Consider the following 24,452-nt stretch of genomic DNA (forward strand, 5'->3'; position numbering starts at 1 on the left):
AAATCAGGGTTTATTCAGTTTGTCTACAATATTCTTTTAATCTAGCCATAAAGGAAATAAAATGAGTCTAATAGGCCTTTTCTTAATGAAGACTGACATATTGGTTCATAGTGAGCCAGTCATTGCTTTTTAACTGTTTAGAAACAATTCATATAAAAAAAACATATGCCCAATATGCAGAATCCTTTCTCACCCCATTTTTGAAAATCTATATAACATTTCTACTGTTCAAGATGGTAATATATCTCCTCTTCTCCAAAGATTAGTTCAGTAAATAGAGCACTGGGTCCTGGAGTCAGGAAGACCTGGGGTAAAATCCTGCCCAGGATGAGACCCTGGTCAAGTTACTTAACCTCTATTTGCCTCAATTTTTTTCAACTATAAAAATAAAATTTAGAATAAATTTTCAGGTGATCCCAAAGGACAATGGGCAAATGCATGGAATTTTAGCTGAGACTTGAAGACAAAGAAGCTAGGAGGTGGAGAGGAAGATTACATGGGGGAGAGCCAGTGAAAATGTCTGAAGTCAAGAGATGGAAAACAAAAGTACATGGGTGTGCAAGATGCCAGAGAATATCTGAGTAGTCTTCTTGCCTTAATACTGACTTCCAGCCTTAGCTTCTGACCTTTAATGTTCCCAACTCTGTTCTTACAGAATAGGGCTACCATTTTGTATTCTTCTCTTAACCTGTTCATATTTTATGCATCTTTTTTTTGACTTGGTTGATAATTGCCTAAACTACTACATAGGCCCTTCTGGACAGTAGCTCCTTTTCCTCCTCATCAGAATCATATCTGTGTATTCAGAATTTCATTTACAAAAACTTCCCATCCCTCTTGGGATATCTTCACTTGCAGAATATTAAGCCAGTGGATCCTACCTTTCATCTAATCTCTACTCTTTGAAGTCAGGTCTCCTCAAATGTGAAGTAGTGTATGAGACTATGCTGGCTTTCCTCTCTTCTATCCTGACCTCTTCCCATCCCACCTTCCACCAGAGTACCCATCATTTCTCCTTCAGCACCTGACATCTCCCTGTTGGTTAGAATCAAGTCCAGAACAGCAGTTCCCACACCCTACTTCCTCCACTTTTTCAAGTGTGAAATTATTCCTAAAATTAGTCAAGAATTTATTGACTATTTTGTCTCTGAAAATTCCAGCAAGTATCTGGGTAATTGAAGTCCTCTTCCATAGAAAAGTATGCATCATTGACAGCCTTGGAACCTATTTACCAAGGTCCTCCCCTATTTCATATTTCTGTCCAGATGACCTATATAATATTTTGAAAACAATATCCCCTCTGCTCCTCCCCTCATTGTTCCTCATCTGAAAGTTCCACACCATATTTTCACCCTTGGAATTCCTAGTTTTCCTTACCAGAATATATCTTTATACATAATGATACTATAAGAAAAATTTCTGCCTTCAACATAGTTTTATTAGCAAAGCCTAAAGGCAACCTTAAATTTGTCATTCATGATTCCTGAGATTCTACATTGATTGTTTCATTTCTTTGGATTTAATATTACCCATTCTAGGCTCCTATTTTAAAATCCTACCAATATTCCCCATAAGGAGAGCATATTCAGTCCTTCAAAAATATATCTGATCATCTAAGAAATATGGTAGCAGAGAAGAAACTCCTTGATATTCCCATGGTCCTATCCTTTACTCCTCACCCCAAATTGTGAGGGATAATGAGAGACAGTTGTCAGAATAAAGTGTCAATTTGAAGTTCAGTGTTCCCACAGGACCCATTCTGATCTTATTCCTGCATCCTTATCCCCATCACCACACTCTACCAGTAAAAATTAGTAGCTACCTTCTCTCTACAAGATCCAGCCTGTGTGTGATCTTGCCCTCACCTTCTCACTAACCCCTCCCTCCTATGCAGATTCCAACTACTTAACCACCTTTTCGGCGTGGTGCTCAGATGCCTGCAAAGAAGCCAACAAGATCATAGAGGGGACTCACGTGACCGTGAACTGCTGCCAGTCTGACATGTGCAACCCTTTGTCTGTGGGAGACCAACCCTTAGACATGAATTCAGAGGCAGCCAACTGTGGGGGTATCCTTACAGGTTTGGGGACAACCACTCTGTTCATGCTGCTCTGCAGCTGGCTGGGGAGAAACCTGTGAAAGGAAATCCTTGCCTCCTGGAGCTCCCCTCTGCCTTCTTGCCCCGACCCTAATTCTATACCACCCCAAAAAAGAAATCTGTCCCATGAAGTCTCTAACTCTTCTCCCCCAGACCTGTGTTCTCTGGTCCCTTTTGTGTCTGTAATGTTGTGTCCTACCAAAATCATTTTCAGATCTAATATTCTGTCTTATGATCAGAGATCTCTCTCTGACATGGTAGGTTCTAAGGGCCTTTCCACTTCTGACATCCCATGTCGTATGTTCTCAGGTCCCTTCCAGTTCTAAAATTCCATATTCTATGATCTAAGGTCTCTCTCAACTCTGACTTTTCCATTTTCTATGTTCTAAAGTCTCTTCTAGCTCCAATATTCAATGATTTTATTACTTTCTCAGATGGAAGGGGACCCAGTGAAGGAGAAGAGTCTCCTTCAGGTCAGCTCAGTCTGTCTCTAGAAAACCAGGTTTCAGGGAAGAAATGTTAAGACTTAAATGAATTGTTGCATCTCTTTGTGTCTTCCTGCAGGGAAGAAGAGAGATGTTAAGTTTTTGAGAGATAATCTAGCGACAAGCTCCTATATTTTGGAGCCAGGACTTGGCCCATCTCTAATGCCTTATATTCAGATAGGTTTGTAGGAAAAGAGTCTAATCAGGGGGGTTACTGGAGGACAAATGGTAGCCCTTCTGGTCAGTCATTTTTTTTTATTTTTTCAAGGCAACGGGGTTGAGTGACTTGCCCAAGGTCACACAGATAAGTAATTATTAAGTGTCTGAGGTCGGATTTGAACTCAGGTCCTCCTGACTCCAGGACCAGTACTCTATCCACTGCATCACCTAGCTACCCCCCTTGGGTCAGTCATTTTTTGATAGAAATTCCAAGAACCTCAAAACATTCTAATTCTTACCAGTTCTCTACCTACTTTCTCCATCCCCATCTGTCTCTCCAAGTGGGTCTGTCTTCATGACTGCCTTCTCTTAATAGAGTTTCGGTTTCTTTAATAGACAGTGGCATTCAAACCCTCCAATGGAGGGCACATATTGGGGGTACAACTTTCAAAATTTGTCAGAGGTGCACAAATGCTTTGTGGTTTCTTCAGATTAGTTGCTTAAAGAAATCAGGAAGAGACTTTAGAGAGGTCCAAATCTTCCCCCCCCCCCATTTTATTTATTCTTTTTTTTCTATACTATGAAGAGATATTTTGGGGGGGTTCCCCCTCTATTTTTTTAGGTTTTTTCAAGGCAAATGGGGTTAAGTGGCTTGCCCAAAGCCATACAGCTAGGTAATTATTAAGTGTCTGAGGCCGGATTTGAACTCAGGTCCTCTTGACTCCAGGGCCAGTGCTCTATCCACTATGCCACCTATCCACCCCTGAGATATTTTGTTTTAACACAACAACTATTACCCAGCAAACACTAAACAAACTGCCTTACAGAAGGTAGCTATGGAATCAGGAGGACCTGAATTCAAATATGAACTCAGTCACTTGATTCTTATTACCACTGAAACCTCGGGCAAGTTACTTAACCTTATTGCCCCACCCAAAAAAAAAAGTATATTCCTCGAAAAATACCTTCTCAATTCTTTTCCCCAAGTAATAATTTTCATTTATGTATTATTAATATCAGAATCATTTCTCAGTTTATCACCTCCCCTGTTGAATTTTCACTTGAAACAAAGAAAAATTGAAGTCAAACCACAAAACAACTGTATATTAGTAAATACCTTGCTCCTCACTTATTCTGCTCCACCTGTCTGCTCAGAGAAAGAAAATATTCTCCTCCTCTTTTTTCTAGGACCAGGACTAGTTAGTATAAATATTATGATTTCAGTGTTGGTTTTTTTACAGTATTGTAATATATTGTTCAATTGGCTCTACTCTTTTCATCCCACTTCGATTCATGTAAGCCTTCCCATGTTTCTCCAAATTTTGTATACTTGTCATTTATTATAGAGCAATAATATCCCAGTACATTCATATACCACAGTTTATCCTTTCATTCCCCTATTGATGAACATCCACTTTGTTCAAGGTCCTTGCTACCATGAAGAGTATTACCTCCATAACAAAATACTATAACATTTTTGTTATATATGGATAAATATGTTATTGACATATAAGGGTATGTATAGGCCCTTAATGACATGAATAGTTTCAAGACTTTTTTGCATAATTCCAAATAGTTTTCCATAATCAGTCTTTTCCCTTTACAGGTGGGAAAAACCAAGGCCTAGAGAGAAGTAAAATAGCCAAGATCACTCATGCACCCGATTGAGTTCCCCCATGAGAGAGAGGGGTGACCCCACCCAACACACAGTAGTGATAAAGAGACATCACAAGGCCTAAAGAGAACCTTTCCTAAGAAAAATGGGTCAGAATCCAAAGTTTGGGGATGAACCAGAGGTCATTCTATGTCAGGAATCAATTGCATGCCACCAAATGACAGAACAGTGACAGATCAAGGAGTAAAGAGAGATAGCAGTGGTAGGCCCATATGTCTTTATGGCTTGGCAGTGACATATCAATGTGGTCATGAGATGACAATTGATCTTTAGCTCCTCCTGACTCAATTGAGCTATAAGAACATGGGATCAGAGAATAAAGAAATTACAAATGTAATTTCCAAATCTATGGAGCATTAAATTCAACTGATAGTAAATCACATTTTAAATTGTATATCACAAATTTTAAACTGTCAACAAAGCAAGTAATCAAGCCTACAACACAAGGAGTAAATCCTTATTTAAAAGCCTTCACATTCAATAAGATGGAACCAAGTGAATCCACAGACAAGTCAAAGAAATCTTGACCCCTTTCCTACCGAAAGCCAGTTCCACAATAAGCCTATATAGTAAATAACAATGAAAACCCTTTATCCAAGCTGATAGCAAAGAAAAAAGACATCAGTAAAAACATACACGGAAATAAATACTAAGCAATATAAACTGAATGAACTCTCCTTTGAGGAGCAAGATAGTTCAATTCAGACAAAAGGGAGAGTTCCAAATCTCAACCAAGGGGAAATTTCCTGAAGTTTCTAGGAGATGAGAACAGGAACCCGGAAACTTGATAGTCCTTATTGTGTTGACCTCTTCCCAGAGTCTCTCCCCACCCTCACCCCACCCCCCAACCCAAAGCAAAGATAAAATAACCACCTTCTCTCTCAAAACTAGAAACCAAAAGAGGTTAGGACATCCCTCCTCTCCTGTGCTTACCACCTGCACCACACTCTTTCTCATGCACAGGCTTTTGAATAATCATTTTCCAACAGTGAGGAGAGAATTCCATGCAATTGGCCCTGTAAGTCAAGATTACACAAGCAAGTTATGTTCAGGACAAAGTGGAAATAATCAACAAGAAGAAGACAGATTAGGAAACACTTCCTCCGAGAGGGTTTTATTTAGAACCTGAAGGAAATCATTGAAGCTAGGAAGCAAAGAGGAGGGGGGAACCCCTTAATGCAAGATAAAGATAACCCATGTCAATGTCTAAAGTCAGTAAATGGAATGTCTTGTTCATAGAACAGGCCAGACCACCAGAGTCATTGATTTAAAGAGTACAGATCAGGAGAAAGGTGTAAGAAAACTGGAAAAGTAAGAAAAAATTAGGTTATAAAGAGTTCTGATGACAGAGCCTTTTGTATTCAATCCTGAAACCATTGGAGAAACCCTAAAGTATATTGAGTTGGGAGGTGACACGATCATACCTGCACATTAGGAAAATCACTTTGGTGGTTGAATGGCAAGTAGAGTGGGGAGAGACATGAGGCCAGCAGACCCTCTAGCAGGCTATTGTTATAATGTAGATATGAGGTGATCAGGGCCTGCAACATGGTAGTGACCATGACAGGAGGGGAGGAGACCTATTGGATAAAATCAAGAGACTTTAGTAGCAGCATGGATTAGAAGGAGGAGAAAGAATAAGGAATCTAGAGTGACTCCTAGATTTTTATGCCTAATGGATTGGAAGAAAGGTATTACTCTCCTACACCACTGGAGTTCTAGTACAACATTACAACATGTTGACCTTTCACATGATCATTCCATATATAAATAGCATTGGAAAACCAGGACTCATTTCCACTATCACCATCACCACCACCATCACCATCACCACCTCCTCCTCCTTTTTATGGAGCTGACTTTATAGACAGGCAGAGTAGATAGCAGAAAGATATGCTTTCCCTCCACATAACATCTTCATTGCTTGTAATCACCCATTTATCTTTTGATAACTATCCTTTTGAGAATTTTATCTTTTGGTTTTTAAAGACTCTTCCATCTCTAAGAATCCCCTATTAATACACAAATATCTCACAGAAGATTTAGGCTTTTATTAGATTCAATTTGAGCTGCTAGCCATGGTCTTAGAGATGGCATAATAGAAAAGAGCTCTGATTTGAAGTTAGGAGATGTAGGTTCAGATAATTAACTTTGCACATAAAGCATAAGATCTTAGATAAGCATCTAAACCTTAGTTTCCTCATTTGAAAAAAATGAGATTAGTCTGAATATTCTCTAAGATTCCTAGCTGCTAGAAAGTATGTATGATGATCCTAAATAACTGCCTATCCACTGAGAACCACCACAGTGTAAAAGGGAAGGATATTGTGAAAGTCAAATGAAATAAACTTAAAGCACTTTGCAAACCTGAAAGTGGTATATAGATGGCAATTATTATTACCTAACTTCATTCTTTAGCCTTTTACTATACTCCTGCTGACCTCCAGCACTATTTAGAGGGCAATATAAGTGTGTGCGGATAAATGTTTAACAACTAGGATTTGGAAGATGGAGGAAATTTTTAAAATTTCCACACTTAAATTTAATCTGAATTATAAACACTTTCTTAAATTTAGACAATCAACAAAACAATGAATCAAATTGTGATTTATAACAATTATTTCTGAGGTGTACTCTCAAAGTTTAACAATCACTTTCCCAAGTGATTAAAACTAGCCCAACACACTGCCTGGCTGTGGAACATAAGAAGGCTCTAGGAGCAAGGTCAGACAGTCAAGCAAAAGAAATAAATACTATGCTATCATATTGATGACATTATTAATTTATAATCCACCCTTTTCCTCATATCAGTTAAAATCTAAGTCTGGAAAAGTCTGTGACAGGTATGGGTGAATAATGAGATTATTAACCCAAAGGAAATGCTTCTTAACTAGATTGGGCAGGATTCCACACAATTGGAAAATATAATTTCTGTTTAGAGTATAAACAGACTCCAATCTGAGTCTTTTCCTGGGTGAGGAACCCCCTGTTCTCGATCCCCTCCATTATAATTTAAGGCAACCCAGTTCATGAAGGAGAAAAGTAGCCAGAAATAAACGTAAATGAAAATGGCACCTCCTGCCTTGAGGTGGCTGAGTCTCATAATCAAGCTACATTTTCAACAGTAGGAACTGAAGACTTAGACCACATCAATTAGAATTGAGTTTTACTAGTCAAGGGAGTTCCTTTTTAGAGGGTACACAGCTGATTGAAGGCATTTCAGAATATTCTTTGGCATCTTTGATAATTGAGAGAAACCACTGACCATCACTTATTGATTATGTACTAGACTAATAAACTGATTTTTAATTACCCAGAAACTCTCTCTCTTGAAGGCTTTCATTTATCACACAATTGAGGGCCAGGTAAAAAAGGATTTTCTGCTTAGAATCTTAAAGTGAGAAGACATTTTGAACCTATGATTTAATGAAGATGAGTGAGTTATTTCAACTGATTTCTTCCAGGGGAGGAAAGAGTCAAAGACAACTTGTAAGTTTTGATCCTGAATAATACTAGGAACTATGATGGCAGGCAGGTTCCAAGGACTGGGAAATTTTTTTTTTAATACAATAGCAGTTGGAGCAATTAACAATCATGGTCCAATATGATGCCACAAAAAAAAAAAAATCCTTAGCTGGAAAGTGTCACGATGAGGTTGGTACAACTGCATTCTCAAGAATTTTGTTCTTGGGACCCCATTACAGTCTTAGAAATCATTGAGGACTTCCTCCAAAACAATTTTGTTTATATGGATTATATCTGTTAACATTTATCATATTAAAATATCATATTATTGTGAAATTGTTTTGACCTTGCAGACCCCCTAAAAGGGTGAGCAGAATTCCTAGATGACCCAACCACCATTTTGAGAACTGCTGATATGGTGGATAGGCACCAGATTTGGAGGAAGGTATATCACAGCAAACACTTTGCTGTATAACCCAAGGTTATTTAACTTCTCTAGGCTTATTTCCTCATCTGTAAAATGAGACCTTTGGATGGATGATCTCCAAGGTTCTTTCCAGCTCTAACTCTATGATCCTAAGTCATCTCCCTCAATTTTTCCACTGCCAATGTGTTGAGAGCTCCTCAGGTGAGTTTCGGTTAAAGATCAGTTATGACTAAAAGTCCAAGTTTAGGTGCCCCTTGGGTTGAAGGCTTTCCACAGAACTCTGCTATGATAACACAACTGTGTCATTCATGATCTCCCTTGTGTGATAGCCCTGTACCTGAACTTCTTGATCTAGGTTACATCCTGCACAAGTTAGAGAAACATCATTGTTTTATCCTGTCTGCTGATTTGTGGTTTTCTGCTATAAAAAAATTGTCTGATATTGTGAATAAACGGCTCAGCTAGTTGTCCTGCTAGCATCCCCACCCAAGTATATGCATGTTTCATTTCTGTCCTGAGTCAAATTAATCCCCTGGTGGACAGGAGAACTCAACACCAATGAAGGAGTTATCTTCCTCTTCAACTTTGTTGGCAAAGTCACTTGCCTTTGCTTGAATATTTTTCAGTGATGGGAAGCTCACTTTAATTTTTAACAAATTCTGCCAATGATTGAAATGGAACTTGATTCCCCCTAAGACTATCCCCACATTGAGCCTGTATTCTGGAACTCCCCAATTTTGTCTCTGGAAGCCTTGGTTGGAAACACTTGGAAATGATGAGCCCTCTTAAGACAAAATCAAACAGGCTTTGGGTTTCTCCACTGAGTTTAACCTTGAATCTCCCTCACTTCATTAGATTGGTTCCTAGATGGGTTTCCCCAGGAGAAGGGGAAATTAAACCACAAAAAAAAAAATCTTAGAATTCTAAGCTCCTCAGAGACCAAGTCCAGTCTAATACCCAAACAGTTTGGAAGTGTTAGATTTGAATCTAATCAACTGATTTCCCGACCAAGGCAATGTCTGGAAATTTAAAGTCTAAGATAGGAATGACAGGCTTCAAACCTAGAAGACACCTCAAAAATGATCGATTCCGATCAAAACGTTTTCTAGAAGAGAAAGCTGAAGTCCAGAGAGGAGCGGTGATTTGTTACATGCCTCAAAACCGGTAAGTATCAATGTCCCAACACTGGATTCCTATCACAGCAGGTTGCCCCGACTCAGATGAAAGTGGGAGATGGATATTCGGGTCAGTTTTTACTACTATTGCCTGGACAGCGGCTCATTCAGTTTGGCTGAAATGCAGAATTCATGAAGGAATAATGTGAAATTAAGTCAGGAAGGTCGATCGGAGTCCAATTGTCCTTTGTATCTCAGAAGGAGAAGGTTCTGAAGTGGAAGATAAAGGCTCATTTTTCAATATATTTTCTCAATTTCGAATTCCAAATTGTCTCTCCCTCTAGATCCTCCCCACCCAATTGATATCCCTTATACTCATGAAGTCATGCAGAACATTTCCATATTTGTCATAATGCAAAAAAAAACACACAAGAGCGAGCAAGAAAAAAGGATGCTTCGGTCTTCATTCAGAGTTCATCGGCTCTCTCTCTGGAGTTGGACATTTCTCCTCATGGAGCCTTCGAAGTTGTTTAGGATCGTTATATTGATAAGGGTAAGCAAGGCTTTCCTATTTGATCATCATGACTGCACACAGGTTCTCCTCACTTCTCTCTGCATGAGCCTTCCCAGGTTCCCTCATTATGTCCTACTGCACTTACAACCACTATCTGAGGTGTTCGCAAGGCAGCGGGGTGAAGTGGCTGGCCCGAGGCCACACAGCTCGGTAGTTATTCAGTGTCTGAGGCCGGACTCGCACTCAGGCCCCCGGACCCCAGGGCCGGCGCGCCACCCGCGGCGCCAGCTATGGCACCTATAATGCTGCTCGCCGTCACCAACTCGCTCCCCAACGGATGAGCATTTCCACGGTTTCCAACTCTTTGCCCCAAAACAGAAAGAAATCTGCTATGGATGTTTTTGTACATTTGGGCTGAGACTAGCTTTCGCCGGTGTTGCCCGGGAAACGGGCCTCTTTGTCTGCGAAGGCGCCTCGCGGCCCTCTCTGCGCAGGTGCGCCTCCCGGGGGGGGGCGGGGACGCGGAGGCCGGTTACGTAAGCAAGAAAGGCCAGGCCCGCGCTAGGCCGGAAGCTCGCCGACCACCGAGATGCCGGGTCCTCCCGCGCGTAGAGCGTCGCCGGAAGCGGCGGGGCGCCGGCCGGGGAGCGCTTCCGGCCGCGGCTGAGGCCCGGCGCCTGGGCCGCTGCAGTCGGACTCACGCGGCGCCCGCTTCCACGTGCGGCCTTGCGCCTGCGCCCGGGGAGGCAGCTGGAGGCCCCAGGCCGCGGCCCGCCGGCGGAGCAGGGTGAGTGCGAGCGGCGGGGCCGGGGCCCGGCCCTCCGGGACTCCCGCCCTTTTCCCCTTTCTCCACGGCCCGGTGTCCCGAGGCCTTGGAACCCCCCCGACCCGGGCAGGGCGGCGCCGGAGGGGGCCGAGCCCGGCCGCCCTAGTGACGGGCCCGGCCCGGGGCGCATCAGAAAGAGGAGGTGTTAGGGGATCCAGGAGGGACCTCAGAGCCCCCCCCAGCCACCCGATTCATCTCCAAGATGAGCTAACAAACACCAAGAAGAGGAGTCCTCAGAGCAGAGAGCATTTATGAAGCGCCTGCTGTGTCCTAGGCTCTGGGCTGGGGGACCAAAGGGGGCAAAAAAAAAAAGCTTTGAACCTCTTCTTCCTCACCCCATTGCTAACCACTCTCCAGTATGGTGCTCACCCTCTCGCAGCTGTTTCTTTGGATTCATCTGGCATACTTTAGCTCGGAGGTGGAGGGACTGGAGAGGAAGGAAGACTTTCCTGAGTTTTAGCTTCACTAAAAAGTGATGAGGGGCAAGTCACTTAACACCGTTTGCCTTAGTTTCTTCCTTCAGACAGAGAAGGAAATAGCAAAACACTTCAGTATCTTTGCCAAGAAAATCCCCAAACGAGGTCGTGAAAAGTAGACGCAACTGTAAACAACTACCGTAGGGTCTAATAAGCATGGGGCTTTTAAAAATACTTTAATCACTTTCATGGTTTCCTTGTGATTGTGTATATTTTATTTGATGATATAACAACATCCAAAGAAGTCTACAGGCTTTACCAGATCGTGATATTTTTTCTAACTGGTTAAGAAACCCTAATCTAGTTTGTTGCTATGGTTCCTTCCAGGTTTGGCATTGTGTTTCTAAATAACAGTGAAGGAGATGACAGAAAGTTTATCAACAAATTAAGCCATGATCCCTTGAAGGACAACAAACCAGATCTTAGTATTCCAGAGGCTTATTCAGACAGCATTGCTGTGACTCCCTACATGGTGGCCTACTTTAAATGTACAGTTTTATAGCTTCAGATATCCCAATAAACAGTGATAAAATGCAGCTCTCCAGGTTCATTACAGAGACAATACTCAATTTTGTTCATTAGTGTAGATAACTTTGGGATTTTAGGGTAGAAAGGTATTCTAGAGAGACAGATCACATCTCCTTGTACTTTACTTGTATTTTACTGAGACCTATCAAAGTAAACTTGCTTTTACAAGGTTACACAGTAAGTTGGCAATGAAACTAGAATTAAAACCCAGGCCATCCTTGTCTCTGGTAAAGCATTAGATTTAGTTTATTGAAAAGAACCCTGGACTTTGAAGTTAGGGGCTCTGGGTTCAAGTCACAGCTGGGGTAAGACACTTGAGCATAATGGAAAAGCGGATTGTTATTGTTATTAGAGAGGTAAGGTTTCTGGGGTGCCATAGACAGACTTCACCTCCTTTGAAATTTATATTCAGTTCAACAAACATTTATTACCCAGCTGCCATGTCCTGGATTTTTCCTTAGGTGCTAAGAATATAAAGATAGAATTGATTGGCCTTGCCCTCAAGAAGTTTATATTCTGGGTGATAGAGAAGTAGTATAAATACTCCATAATAAAAAAAAACAGGATATATTAGTGGGAAAATCTGAGAAAAGAGAAAATAATTTTAGTATAGGAACTCAGAAGAGGCAATATACAAGAAGATGGCACCTGAGCTAAACCCAAAGGAAGAGAATTTTACAGGGAAAAATAAGGAAAACAGGACTCCCAAGTATTGAGGATTACCCCTGAAAATTTATGGAAGTGTGAGATGACAGCTTAGGTTAGGTTCTAATGTTGCCTGGAACAACAACTGAGTCAGTTTTCTGAACTGCTGACTACAAGAAAGAGGATAATGTGAAGTTAGTTTAGAAAGGTGGACTGGATTGGGGCAGCTAGGTGTTGCAGTAGATACAGCACTGGCCCTGGAGTCAGGAGGACCTGAGTTCAAATACAGACACTTAATAGTTACCAAGCTGTGTGACCTTGGGCAAGTCCCATTGCCTTGCAAAAAAAAAAGAAAGGTGGGCTGGAGCAGATGAGGCTGACATTGCTTAATGTTGCCTGGCCTTTGCCACCAAGTCATTTCCTAGAATAATGACTGACATTTGAAGTTTGCAGAGTTCTTCATATACATTATCTTATTTGAGCCTTACACAAAACTATATGTGCTATAGATATTATTGTCGTTTTACCAATTAGGGAACTGATCTCAGAAAATGAACTGAGTTGCTCATTGATATACAACAGATTAGGATTCTATGATGCCTCCCCCAGGCAAGAAGAAGTTGTTACCTACTGATAACAATACCTGAGAGAAAGTAGAAACTAGTCTTGGAAAATCTTGGAGTGAATATAGTAGAAATAATACAAAGCTCTAAGATTTTTATCTGCTCTACCTCTGTGTTCTTCCTGATTTCCTTTAGAAAGTGAATGAAACCCTGGTTCAATTCCCCCCCCCCCCCAGTCTCTTTCCTGTTAAAATGAAGTGTTTATTGTTTTTAGTTTGGGATTCTTGCGATATCTATCTGAATTCATCCTCACCCACCTGTAACATTAACTGTTCCCCAGGTCCCATTTGTGCACATCATCAGAGGATATGGCAACCCTGGGGGCAGTACAAGAGCCACTCTCTGCTTCAGCCCACATCAGCTTCCCATCATCTGGATCCCATTCAGGGCCTCCGCATCATGAGATGCTACTACACCTCCAGGATCCCCAATACGGTATTCATTCTTCCCCAGCTCACTCCCAGAACTCTATGTCCTTCCTCTTCAACCAGAGCCTTTAATATAGATTCTTTCATCACATCCTTGAGCACATTTTGATAAAAACTATTGTAAAGGCAAATTGAATTTTTCTTCTCACTGCAGATTTGTCTGTTTTCCACTAGAACAGGATGGGGAACCTTTATTCTGCCAAGGGACATATAACATCATTCACTTGCTGTATTTGATAAAACAATTAATTCACCCCTGAAAAGCTCCTAGATTTATTGAATTTTGAGTCCTATCTGTTGCTGTGGCAACCAAACTAAATGACCTTTGGGCCAGATGTTCCTGCAGGCCCCTACATTAGACAGTTTGCCATTTTGCTGATAAATCATTTTTTTGCTTATTACAGGAACTGAAGTAAGGATACTTGTGAATTAGTTGGACTAAATTTAAATAAATTTATCTTAAAATACATATAGATAAGGGTTTGATACTTTTGGTGATCTGTGATTTCATTAGTGGATTTACCTAAATCTGCCAGTCACTTTTTATCTTCCTAGATTTTTGTCCGTTTTGTTCTTCACAGATAACTCACATGCCTGGGATACTTTATGATATATCAGATCATATACTAAAAGATAGAAGAGCTCAGAGAGATTAACTCCTCCCGACCCCTCATTTTGCCAGTGCCAGCTGTGGGACCTTTCTGGGCTTGACCAAGGTCACTCACAAACAGCAAATGACAAAACCAGAATTCATAACCAGGTCTGGTGACTCCAATTGATAACCTTTTCATTAAGCACTCTGATTGCAGTACTGAGGACCAAGTGAAACATTTTCTCCATTTTCCCACTGAGAGGTTCCATAGCTGGTGAGTGTCAGAGCTTAGGATTGATGATTCCAAGTCCAGTGTGTATTGCACTACCCAGACTGCCTCCCAGTGCAGCCAAGGTCTTCCAATTATTCTTTTTGAATCAAGAATCCCATTGTATCATTTAGATTATTATTCTATTACTTCTTATGGATATATCACCAAGCCTACATGCTTTCTAAGCACTCTTTATCTTTGAGAATGCCTTTTCTTCCACTTCTTGCATTTAGGTTATTTTTAGGAACATGTAGCATTTACATACCTTCTAAACATTCCCATTGTCCTTGGGTTTTGTAGTCATTTGAACTTTCCAGGAATTATGTTGTTCCATACTTTGTCAAAGCTGTACATTTTAAACTTGTATGAGGTTTTTATAGAAATCTATTTTTCCATTTTCCCATTTTGTTTATGTGATTTCTACAAATAGATGTAAATACATACACAGTTAAGTCCAAAAAACTTCGTTCAGAGAACCAACTTCACATGTACAGAATGGGAGAGAAATAGCCAATAAAATAGTATGAAAAATATCTAGATGTTTTAATGAATTTCAAAATCAGTAGTTATAGTGATAATGAAGTATTGAATTTGGAGTTAGGGTTACCTGCATTTGAATCCTAGCTCTGCCACTTACTCCCTGTGTCAACTCAAATTATTTTTATACCTACTTCATTTCTCTGAGGCTCAGTTTCCTTATCTGAGAGATCAAGGCATTGAACTAGGTGGACTGATGAAATTTATAAATCCCTTCTCAGAATGATGTTTTTATTTTTTAAGTGTCTGGGGCCGGATTTGAACTCAGGTACTCCTGACTCTAGGGCCAGTGCTCTATCCGCTGTGCCACCTAGCCGCCCCAGAATAATGTTTTTAAATGTAGAAAATGAAATGAATAGGATTATGAAAAAATGCAGTTATCAAAATAGAAAAAACACATTCGTGGACCCCAAATAAAGAACCACTGAACTAGATGATTTCTGAATCTACCTCCTGCACTATGTTCCAAGAAAACACTATGATATGTCAGCCAAAAAAAATTAACTGTATTAAAAGAAATCAGTCTTCATCATGAAGGAAGGGTACTCACTGTGCTCTTCCATGATTCAGCCACACCTAGAGTATCAGTTTAGTTCTAGAGAACATTTTGAGACGAACATTAACAAGAGAGAAGGTGACCAAAATACCTACAGGGCTATCACCTGTGCCATTTGAGACAAGATTCAAAAAAACAAGACTATTTAGCTTAGAAGAGAAGATTTGGAGAGATAGCTGATTATCATGTGTTCTGCTTAGCCCCAGAGGGTAGAAGAAGAAATAGTGGATAAAAGAAATAGAGACATAGAATTCAATACCATGTGAGGAAAGGCTTCTTCGCAGAGTTACCCTGTGTAACTTGGACTGCCCTGAAGAAATAAAAAAATTCTCCTTGAAGTGTAGAGCAGAAAACTGCCTGTCAAAAGTAGTTCCTACTCACATCTAGATTGGATGAGGTAATTTCTGTGGTCTCTTTGAATTCTGCTTCTGATTCTGTTGCAGTATTGGTTGGTGGGTTGGTACACTTACATCAAAGAAATCACTTATCTTTTGATGTATACAAAATTGGATACAGTGTGGTAGTCCCAGAGTCACTGTCCTCTGTTTTCCTTAGCCTCACCTACTTCTCTCATTCTGAAGGCTCTCCTTATTCCATCATAAATGCAAGTTAGTTAATATTATCCTTCGCACTGTCTACCTTATCAGCTTAATCTAATATCATCAAAAACCCAATAGCCAGACTACTCTTACCATTTATTTGCCCATGAAATCTTTAGGTTTTGATAACCTTGGACCATTATGCAGTCACTTTCATTAATACCCTAGTCAATTTAATTAAAACCAAAGCACACTGCTTAGCATTATGGAGCATCAACAATTTGTACCTTCAAGGTCACGTTTCAAGTAGGCAGATATAAAACTCCAACATTTATAAATTGTTATACACACTTATTCAAGAAGAGGTGCTAAATTCCATGTGAAGTCAAAAGTTGTAGGTTAGGGTTTATGGAGTTTTGGATCTGGGTCTGTGAAGTTTTAGGTCTGGGTCTGTGATTTTATCAGTGTAAGCCATTCAAATTTGAAAGCTCATTCCCCCTGAATGGACCAGCAGTTTAGAGTCTTAGTTACCAGTATCCTAGGACATTGTGACTTGACTGTGGTCATAGTACCAGTACATAGAAGAAACAGCTTAACCCCAGGTCTTCCAAACTTCAAAGTCAGCTCTTTTAATTACTTCAACATGCCACCCACTTAGAAGACTGTTAACAGTAAGAAATCAGGGGCAGCTAGGTGGTACAATGAATAAAGCACTGGCCCTGGAGTCAGGAGGACCTGAGTTCAAATGTGGCCTCAGACACTTAATAATTAATTACCTAGTTGGGTGACCTTTGACAAGTCACTTAACCCCATTACTTGCCAAAAAAAAAAAAGTGAGAAATCAGAGAAGACAGCCCAGAGGAGGTGGCATTTGATTTAAGTCACAGAAACACAAAGTATAATGTATAACTCACATTTATTTGTGGTTTACAAGGCATTGCCCTAGTAAACTGAAGGGTAGGCAATATAATAGTTAGTAGATGGCAAAATAACAAGATACTTATTACTTCCAAGATTCACTTCAGCACATTTACTAAGTATCTGTTTTGTGTGGGGATACAAAAACAAAAGAAATATTTCTGGGCTTCAAAAAGTTTAAGTTCTCCCTTTTAAATTTACTTACATAAATAAATAGAAAGAATATACAAAATCATTTCAAGAAGAGATTGCTAATAAATGGACAATGGTGGGGCATAGAGGTAGAGGGCCTGTAATACAAAGGCAGAAGAGCAGGAGATGGAATTATGTTGTATACAGTTCAATTTAACTGGAATGAAAGGGCTTGAAGGGAAAGAGTGTAAGGGAACAAACATTTTTTAAGTGCCTGCTTAGCACTATGCTAAGTACTTTACAAGTTATCTCATTTGATCCTCACAACAACCCTGAAATTTTTGTGTTATGATCTCCATTTTACAGTTCAGGAAAGGACAAAAGTGGAATGTCTTGCCTGGTTAGACAACCAGCAAGTGTCTCAGGCCTGATTTGAGTTCAGGATTTCTGACTCCAGCTCCAATGGTGTATCCATTATATCACTTAGCTGCCCATGAAGAGTAGTAAAATGAAATAAAAATAGAAAAGTAGGTAGTATGTAAAAAGATTTCAATTTCAGACTAGTTTTTATAGATTTTGCTTCTGAGACAGTAGAGAGCCATTGAAGGTATTTTGAAGGGAAGGGATATGATGTGGTCAGATATGCCATATGGATAACACTTTGGCAATAGTGTAGGAGACAGGAGGAAGTTAGACTGGAGTCCAGGAAACCAATTGGGGGCTGTTATTATAATAGTCATTGCAAGGGTGATAATCCCTGATTTCAACAATCATGTTACTACCTCTACTGACATAGAATGAAACTCTTCTCTACACCTTAATAGAGTTTCTTAATGCAATTTTTTTAGGTTGGTTTTTTTTTTTTGCAAGGCAATGGGATTAAGTGGCTTGCCCAAGGTCACACAGCTAGGTAATTATTAAGTGTTTGAGGCTGGATTTGAACTCAGATACTGACTCCAGGGCCAGTGCTCTGTTCACTGCACCACCTAGCCATCCTCTTCATGCAATTATGTGACTGAAAAGTTATTTATTTGGTAGCCAAGCCAATATTAATCAATCTCATTTAGCTAGACAGGGTTTCAGGAGATGGTATGATAGAAACACAGTCTATTTTTGCGTCTATTCTCAAGTGTTTTCAAAATTTTCCACTTGATTGAAACTTTCTAGAGGTTGGGGCAGCTAAGTAGCACAATGGATAGAGTACCAGCTGGTGTCAAGAGGACCTGAGTTCATATCCAGCCTCAGACACTTAATTACCTAGCTGTGTGACCTTGGGCAAGTCACTTAACCCCATTGCCTTGCCAAAAAAAATTCCAAAACTTTCTAGAGGTTGAGCTCCATTGGTCTATAGCCTTTAAGAGCCTAGAGTCACCCTCATGCAGCAAGGAAAAGACTTTATTAGAAAAATTAGGTTAACCAGGAGCCTTTCCACAAAACCATTTTTTTTTTTTTTTTTTTTTTTGGTTTTTGCAAGGCAAACAGGGTTAAGTGGCTTGCCCAAGGCCACACAGCTAGGTAATTATTAAGTGTCTGAAACCGGATTTGAACCCAGGTACTCCTGACTCCAAAGCCAGTGCTTTGTCCACTACGCCACCTAGCTGCCCCTTATCTTGATCTTTTTTTGTTATACATATATGTAACAGTGGTTCTTTGACACATGACCAAGAGCCAGGAAACATTTGGTACAATCCTGATCCTGTCTAACCTCAGATTGTTACTTTCTTTCTCTGAGAAACGAGCATAGATGGATCAGATATAGAAATACATTTCTACAAACCAGATATTGACTTGGAAAATTTTAAATTAGCATTATTTGTGTTATATTGTATTTTTATTTCGTTAAACATTTCCCAATTACACCTCTGAACTAGATGATCTCATAAGGTCCTTTACATCTCTGAAAGTCAATAGCATTGATATATAAAGTGAGTGATACTTGTGTTTTCCTATTTTTCAACAGCTCTTTGGACTTCTTTGTCTATTGGAGATATCCAGTCTGACCCTAGACAAAGGGTCCTGAATTTGTATTCAGCCAGTATTAAACTTCTAGCATGCACTAGAAAGTTTAAAACGCAGGACTTGTCTTCTAAGGATTTTAAAATCTAGTTGGAAAGAAATGATATTTATTAAGAAAATTAATAAGCATTTATATGATAATCAGATTAGAATATGTGCTAAGTACTAAGGAAACAGAAAAACAATGTTGAGGTAGTAGGGTCCCAGTGGTCCCAGCATTAAACAGTAAAAAAAAAAAAGAATTTTGGCTCTGAATTCAGAGAACATGGTTTCAAACTTCTGTGCTTACCACCTTTTTGACCTTAGATAATTAGTGGCTATTAATCTAAGCCTCAGTTTCCTCATTTTAAAATAAGAGTTGGTTTAGGTGGTCTTTGATGTCCTTCATACTTTAAATCTATAATCTAGTATGAAGTTGGTGGTGTTACTCAAGTAATGTATAAATGGAAAGGTCACTCTTGAAAGCTGTAGTGAAATTCTGAGGGGTCAGCATAATAATAATAGTTTGCTTTTTATCATTATAAAGTATTTGTAGTCAGAAGAGCTGGGTTTAAATCCCAGCTCCAACACATACTATCTATTTGATGATGGACTTCACTATCCTTATTTTTGAAATTGCGGTAATGACATTAGCACAGCCTACCTCACAGGACTTTAATGAGCTCCCCAAACCTCAACTCAACTTTGAGTCATCATCTCATTTGAGCTTTTGTAGTGACAAATGGGGAAACTGAGGCTCCAAGAGGTGAAGTGACTTACCCAAAATTATACAATTTATAAATGATAGAACCAAGACTTCTCATTCCCAAGTCTGGTGCAAATATGTTCAATATAAAGAAGAAAAATTTGCTCACAGCAAGGTAAAGAAACCATGTTGAAAAATGATAGAAAAGAATTTAGAGAGGTACCTGGAAAATGATACAAAACTAAAATTTGGAAAGATAAGTTTTAGAAAACTACTGTGTGTTTTTGTATAGGAAAATAATTATCATGGATGTATTTAGAGAAATAATTTCCAAAGTGCTGGCATGTCTTAGAATAGAAAGATACATGAAGGAATGAAACCCATTAGGAGAGTGTTTCATTTTATTTAGCAGGAGTAGAAAGCCATCTGGGAGACACAAAAAGACACAAGACAGCACAGAGCCATGGAAGCCAAGGGAATAGCATTTTGAGGAAGTGATTGATGGGGTTGCCAAATATGGAGGGAAGAGAAGGGAACAAATTTAAGAGTCATCACATTTCAAAGTTAGAAGGAATCTCAGACCACTATTTAGTTCAATCCATACTCCTAAAGAAAAAAATCCCTTCTACGGTATTCTGGACAAATGGTCATCCATAGGGGGAAGCCTCCCCTTAAGGGAAGCTCACTATTTCATACCAAGGCAGCTTATTCTGATTTGGGATGGTTGAATTGTTGGGAAGTTTTTTCTTTATATCAAACTAAATTTGCTTCTTTGAAACTTCCATTGATTATTCCTAGTTTTGTTCCCTTCAGATTAAATAGAACAAATCTCATGCCTCTTCCCATGAGAGCCCTGGAAATATTTGAAATCAGTTTTAAAAGACATTGTAGTGGAAAAATTTTATAGTAACTGCTCAGATGTCAGAGGAAAAATGGGAAGGAGAAAAGTTAGATAAACTTAACATCATTATTGGAAACTGAAAATACCATTCCACCAAATTGCTCCTTACTGACTCATCTGAATTTTCACTCATATGACTAGGATTTACAATTCAGATTTTGACTCAGAAAAGGAAAAGTTTCCTAACATAGCTGAATGAAAGTAAATGGGTTGCCTTCAGTGGTAGGGAATTTCCTGTTACTAGACTCTTCAGGTAGAAGGTAGACTTCTTGTCAAGAACATTGTAGAAGGGAACCTCATTATTAATTGAACTAAATTTCTGAGGACCATTCCAATTCTATGATTTATGCATAAGACAAAGGCTTGTGCTACATGGCCTGTATAGTTCCAAATCTAAAGCTCTTTGAAATTATGATTCTATATTTGTCATCAGTCTCCATCAATTTTCTTCCCTCCTACTTCCAATTAGAGAACAGGTGATTTTTTTTTTTACTTTTCATTTATAATTTCAGATTATAAGACCAGAACTGACAGCAAGTTACTGATACCAAAGCAGGAAATTTCTGAAGAAATAGAATCTTGTGGAACAGTATCAGAAATACTCCAAACAGATGTTCTTCAGAAATCCAAATTTGGAGATACCTATGAACTTCAAAGCAGGTTAGATAGTCAGATGGGCATTCCAGCTGAGAAGAGATGGAGAAACTCCCTTTCCCAACAGAGAAAGGCACAGGTGACAGTCATGCCTGAAGAAACCCCTAGAGATGAGAGAGGCCATGACTGTACTGAATTTGGGAGAAACTTCAGCCTGAACTCAAATCTTGTTATAGAGCAGAGAGTACCTACAGGAGTGAGACCTCATAAATGTGATTCTTGTGGCCAAAGCTTTGGCCAGCGCTCAGTCCTTATTCAGCATCTGAGAATTCATACTGGAGAAAAACCTTTTGAATGTAATGAATGTGGGAGAGCATTCAGCCAGAGATCTGAAATTATTAGGCATCGGAGAATTCATACTGGAGATAAACCCTATGAATGTAATGAATGTGGCAAAGCATTTAGTCACAGATCAACCCTTACTGAACATCAAAGAATTCATACTGGAGAAAGGCCCTTTGAATGTAATGAATGTGGGAAATCCTTCAGAGGAAAGTCAGACCTTAACCGGCATCACAGAATTCACACTGGAGAAAAACCCTATCAGTGTAATGAGTGTGGAAAAGCCTTTAGTCACCGGTCTGTCTTTATTGCACACCAGAGAATTCACACTGGGGAGAAACCTTATGAATGTCATGAATGTGGCAAGACCTTCAATTGGAGCTCAAGCCTTTTTCAACATCAGAGAGTTCATAGTGGAGAGAGACCCTATGAGTGTAATGAATGTGGGAAAGCTTTTACACAACTTGCAGTTCTTATTGACCACTTAAGAACGCATACTGGGGAAAAACCTTATGAATGTAATGAATGTGGTAAGGCCTTCAGTCATGGCTCAAACCTTCTTCAACATCAGAGAATTCATTCTGGTGAGAAACCATATGAATGTTGTGAATGTGGAAAAGCCTTCTGTCACAGCTCAAAACTTATTCAGCACCAGAGAATTCACACCAGAGATTAACTATTAATGTAGTTGGGAATTCCCAAAAATTACTTTAGGGCAAGACCCCATTAAAGATTATAAGTTTAAGGGAAGGTCCGTTTTTGTCTAACTTTCTGTAGCACCTAACTTGGTACCGTATGCAAATAATTAAATAATTGTTTTTGGTTGGCTAAAATGATAATTAAATAATGTTGAGTAACAGTTTCCCCAAACTAGTCATCTCCCTGCCTGAAGTACTCCTTAGAAACTGAGGAGGGAGGGGCGGCTAGGTGGCCCAGTGGATAGAGCACCATCCCCTGGAGTCAGGAGTACCCGAGTTCAAATCCGGCCTCAGACACTTAATAATTACCTAGCTGGGTGGCCTTGGGCAAGTCATTTAACCCCATTGCCTTGCAAAAAAAAAACCCAAAAAAGAAAGAAACAGGAGGGTAACATTCCAACTTCAGAATCATTCTCTGTTAAAAATTGACATGAATTGGATAGGGAGCAGAGAATGACAACACCTGTCAGACAGCTGGAAAGTTTGGAAGATAATGAACCTACTTTTTGATGTTTTTATTTAAGATCTATTGATGGGATATTTAAATGAAGATGGCATACAGACAACTTGATTTCTAGAACAAGGCTAGAGATACAGATAAAAAGAGGTATCTACATATAGGGTGCACCTATGTATTGGAATCATGTGAGTGGGTTGGTTCCCCAGCACAGAAGTAAAGCAGAACATCCAGAACTGCAAGAGAAAGAAAAAGTTAATGGAATGAGTTAGGCTTAAATGTCACTTCCCATATATTACTTCATTTGGTCATTACATCAGTCCTGTGAAGTAGGTACTCTTATCCCATTTTATAGATGAGGAACCTGAGGTAAGAGGTGGTGATGTAACCTCAGCTCACACTAATAGTTTCTTAGGCACTCTGTCCACTATGCCACCTAACTGCCTCTAATGTCAAATAGAATAAAGAATTCCATCACTAAGGAAATATGAAGCAAGAAGGGAGATGCTGAAAAGTTGTGACTTGAAATCAGTTTATTAGCATGACCATATGATCCTGTGAGAATTCATGAAAAAGTTTACTCTGGCAACAGCAGGAGTCACAGATTGGAGTGCTAAGTGGAGTTGGCTAGACTATTAGATAATTGCAGTGATTTATATAAATAGCAATGAGATCCTGCAGGCTACTATCGGAAGGACCAGAGGGGAGGAATAGATGTGGTACCTTGAAGAAATGGAATCAACTAGACTTGATAGTTGGATTAGAGGATCAGAGATTAGCCCAAGGTTACAAACTTGATGGAGTGTTACCTGTGATAGGTGTTAGTAGAAAGAGAAGCAGATTTAAGAGGAAAGACTGGCAGTTGCTTAAACTTTTAGTGAATGAACAGCACTTACCCAAGAAGCAAGGAGGTCAGGATGAAGTGTCCATCACCATGTATAGGGGAAAGAGGGCTTTGGATGTGGTATCGGGAGACTCGAATTTCCATCTTGACACTATTTCTTCCATCTTGACTCAGTTTCTTCATTTGTAAAATGAGGATCATGATTTAAAGTTGAGAAGGACCTTAAAAGACTGCATAGTATATAACCCTCTTTTACAAATAAGGAAACTGAGGGCTAAAGAATTGAGATGGCTTTGCCAAGGTCAGTAGCCAGAGAAGGCAGGATTTGATCCCAGATCTAGTGACTCCTACCCCCCTGATTCTGAAGTTATCTTGTTTGAACAAAAGTGAAACGGCGGCTGAACAAGCTGAGCAAAAGGATTCATTCAGATGAGCTCCACTGGAGCTGGAGTCACTTTCTACTATGGGTTGTGGAGAAAGGCAAATTTAGAACCATCTAATTGTCAGTTTTTAATTCACATGAAAGCACATTTTGTAACAGGATTACGGGGCTTTATAAAAGAAGCTACATGAAAAGATGGGAGTTATTGAGGTTAGAGGAAAGATAAACTTGAGCCCCAAGCGGATCCTGAAGGGAACTGAAACGGGGAGTAAAGTGGCGCCGCTGGATCGAAGGTCCTAGCGCAGGGGACCCCGATATCGGCGCGTGGCGGTGCCCGGGGGCTGAGGCGGCGGGAGAGGGAGAAGGACGGGGGTGTGGGGGCAAGTTGGCTGGAAATAGAGACTCACGGGCCGGTCGGCAGGTGCAGCTTCAGGTGCTGGGCCGCCTCCGGCCTGTGAGGTGCCCAGGTCCCTTCCGGGCGGGATCCGGGACTTCCAGAACCCCGTCCCAGCGCCCAGGAGGGG

The 24,452-nt window shown here is 40.0% G+C and overlaps 2 protein-coding genes across 7 annotated transcripts in view; both read left to right on the forward strand.

Moving 5' to 3' along the window:
- Positions 1-2,250, forward strand: part of GPIHBP1 (glycosylphosphatidylinositol anchored high density lipoprotein binding protein 1) — a 37,294-nt gene extending 35,044 nt beyond the window's left edge. For all 6 annotated transcript variants that reach the window (XM_074202944.1, XM_074202949.1, XM_074202945.1 and 3 more), the window contains one exon: positions 1,895-2,250. In XM_074202944.1, the coding sequence (XP_074059045.1) occupies positions 1,895-2,139 (245 nt within the window). In that variant the 3' untranslated portion in view covers positions 2,140-2,250. The remainder of the gene's footprint in view (positions 1-1,894) is intronic.
- An 8,393-nt stretch (positions 2,251-10,643) lies between these two features.
- Positions 10,644-24,252, forward strand: LOC141500054 (uncharacterized). Its single transcript, XM_074202941.1, has 3 exons — positions 10,644-10,725; positions 13,317-13,471; positions 21,124-24,252. The coding sequence occupies exons 2-3, from the start codon at positions 13,345-13,347 to the stop codon at positions 22,221-22,223; spliced, it is 1,227 nt and encodes a 408-aa protein (XP_074059042.1). The 5' UTR covers positions 10,644-10,725; positions 13,317-13,344; the 3' UTR covers positions 22,224-24,252.
- The last annotated feature ends 200 nt before the right edge of the window (positions 24,253-24,452 follow it).

This window comes from Macrotis lagotis, chromosome X (genome assembly GCF_037893015.1).
Source record: "Macrotis lagotis isolate mMagLag1 chromosome X, bilby.v1.9.chrom.fasta, whole genome shotgun sequence".
Taxonomy (NCBI): domain Eukaryota; kingdom Metazoa; phylum Chordata; class Mammalia; order Peramelemorphia; family Peramelidae; genus Macrotis; species Macrotis lagotis.

Excerpts from the sequence above, each read along its gene's own strand:
- LOC141500054 (XM_074202941.1), top strand. The coding sequence starts at position 13,345 with ATGGCAACCCTGGGGGCAGTACAAGAGCCACTCTCTGCTTCAGCCCAC. Across the intron at positions 13,472-21,123 it reads CCTCCAGGATCCCCAATACG|ATTATAAGACCAGAACTGAC; the intron begins GTATTCATTCTT and ends TTATAATTTCAG.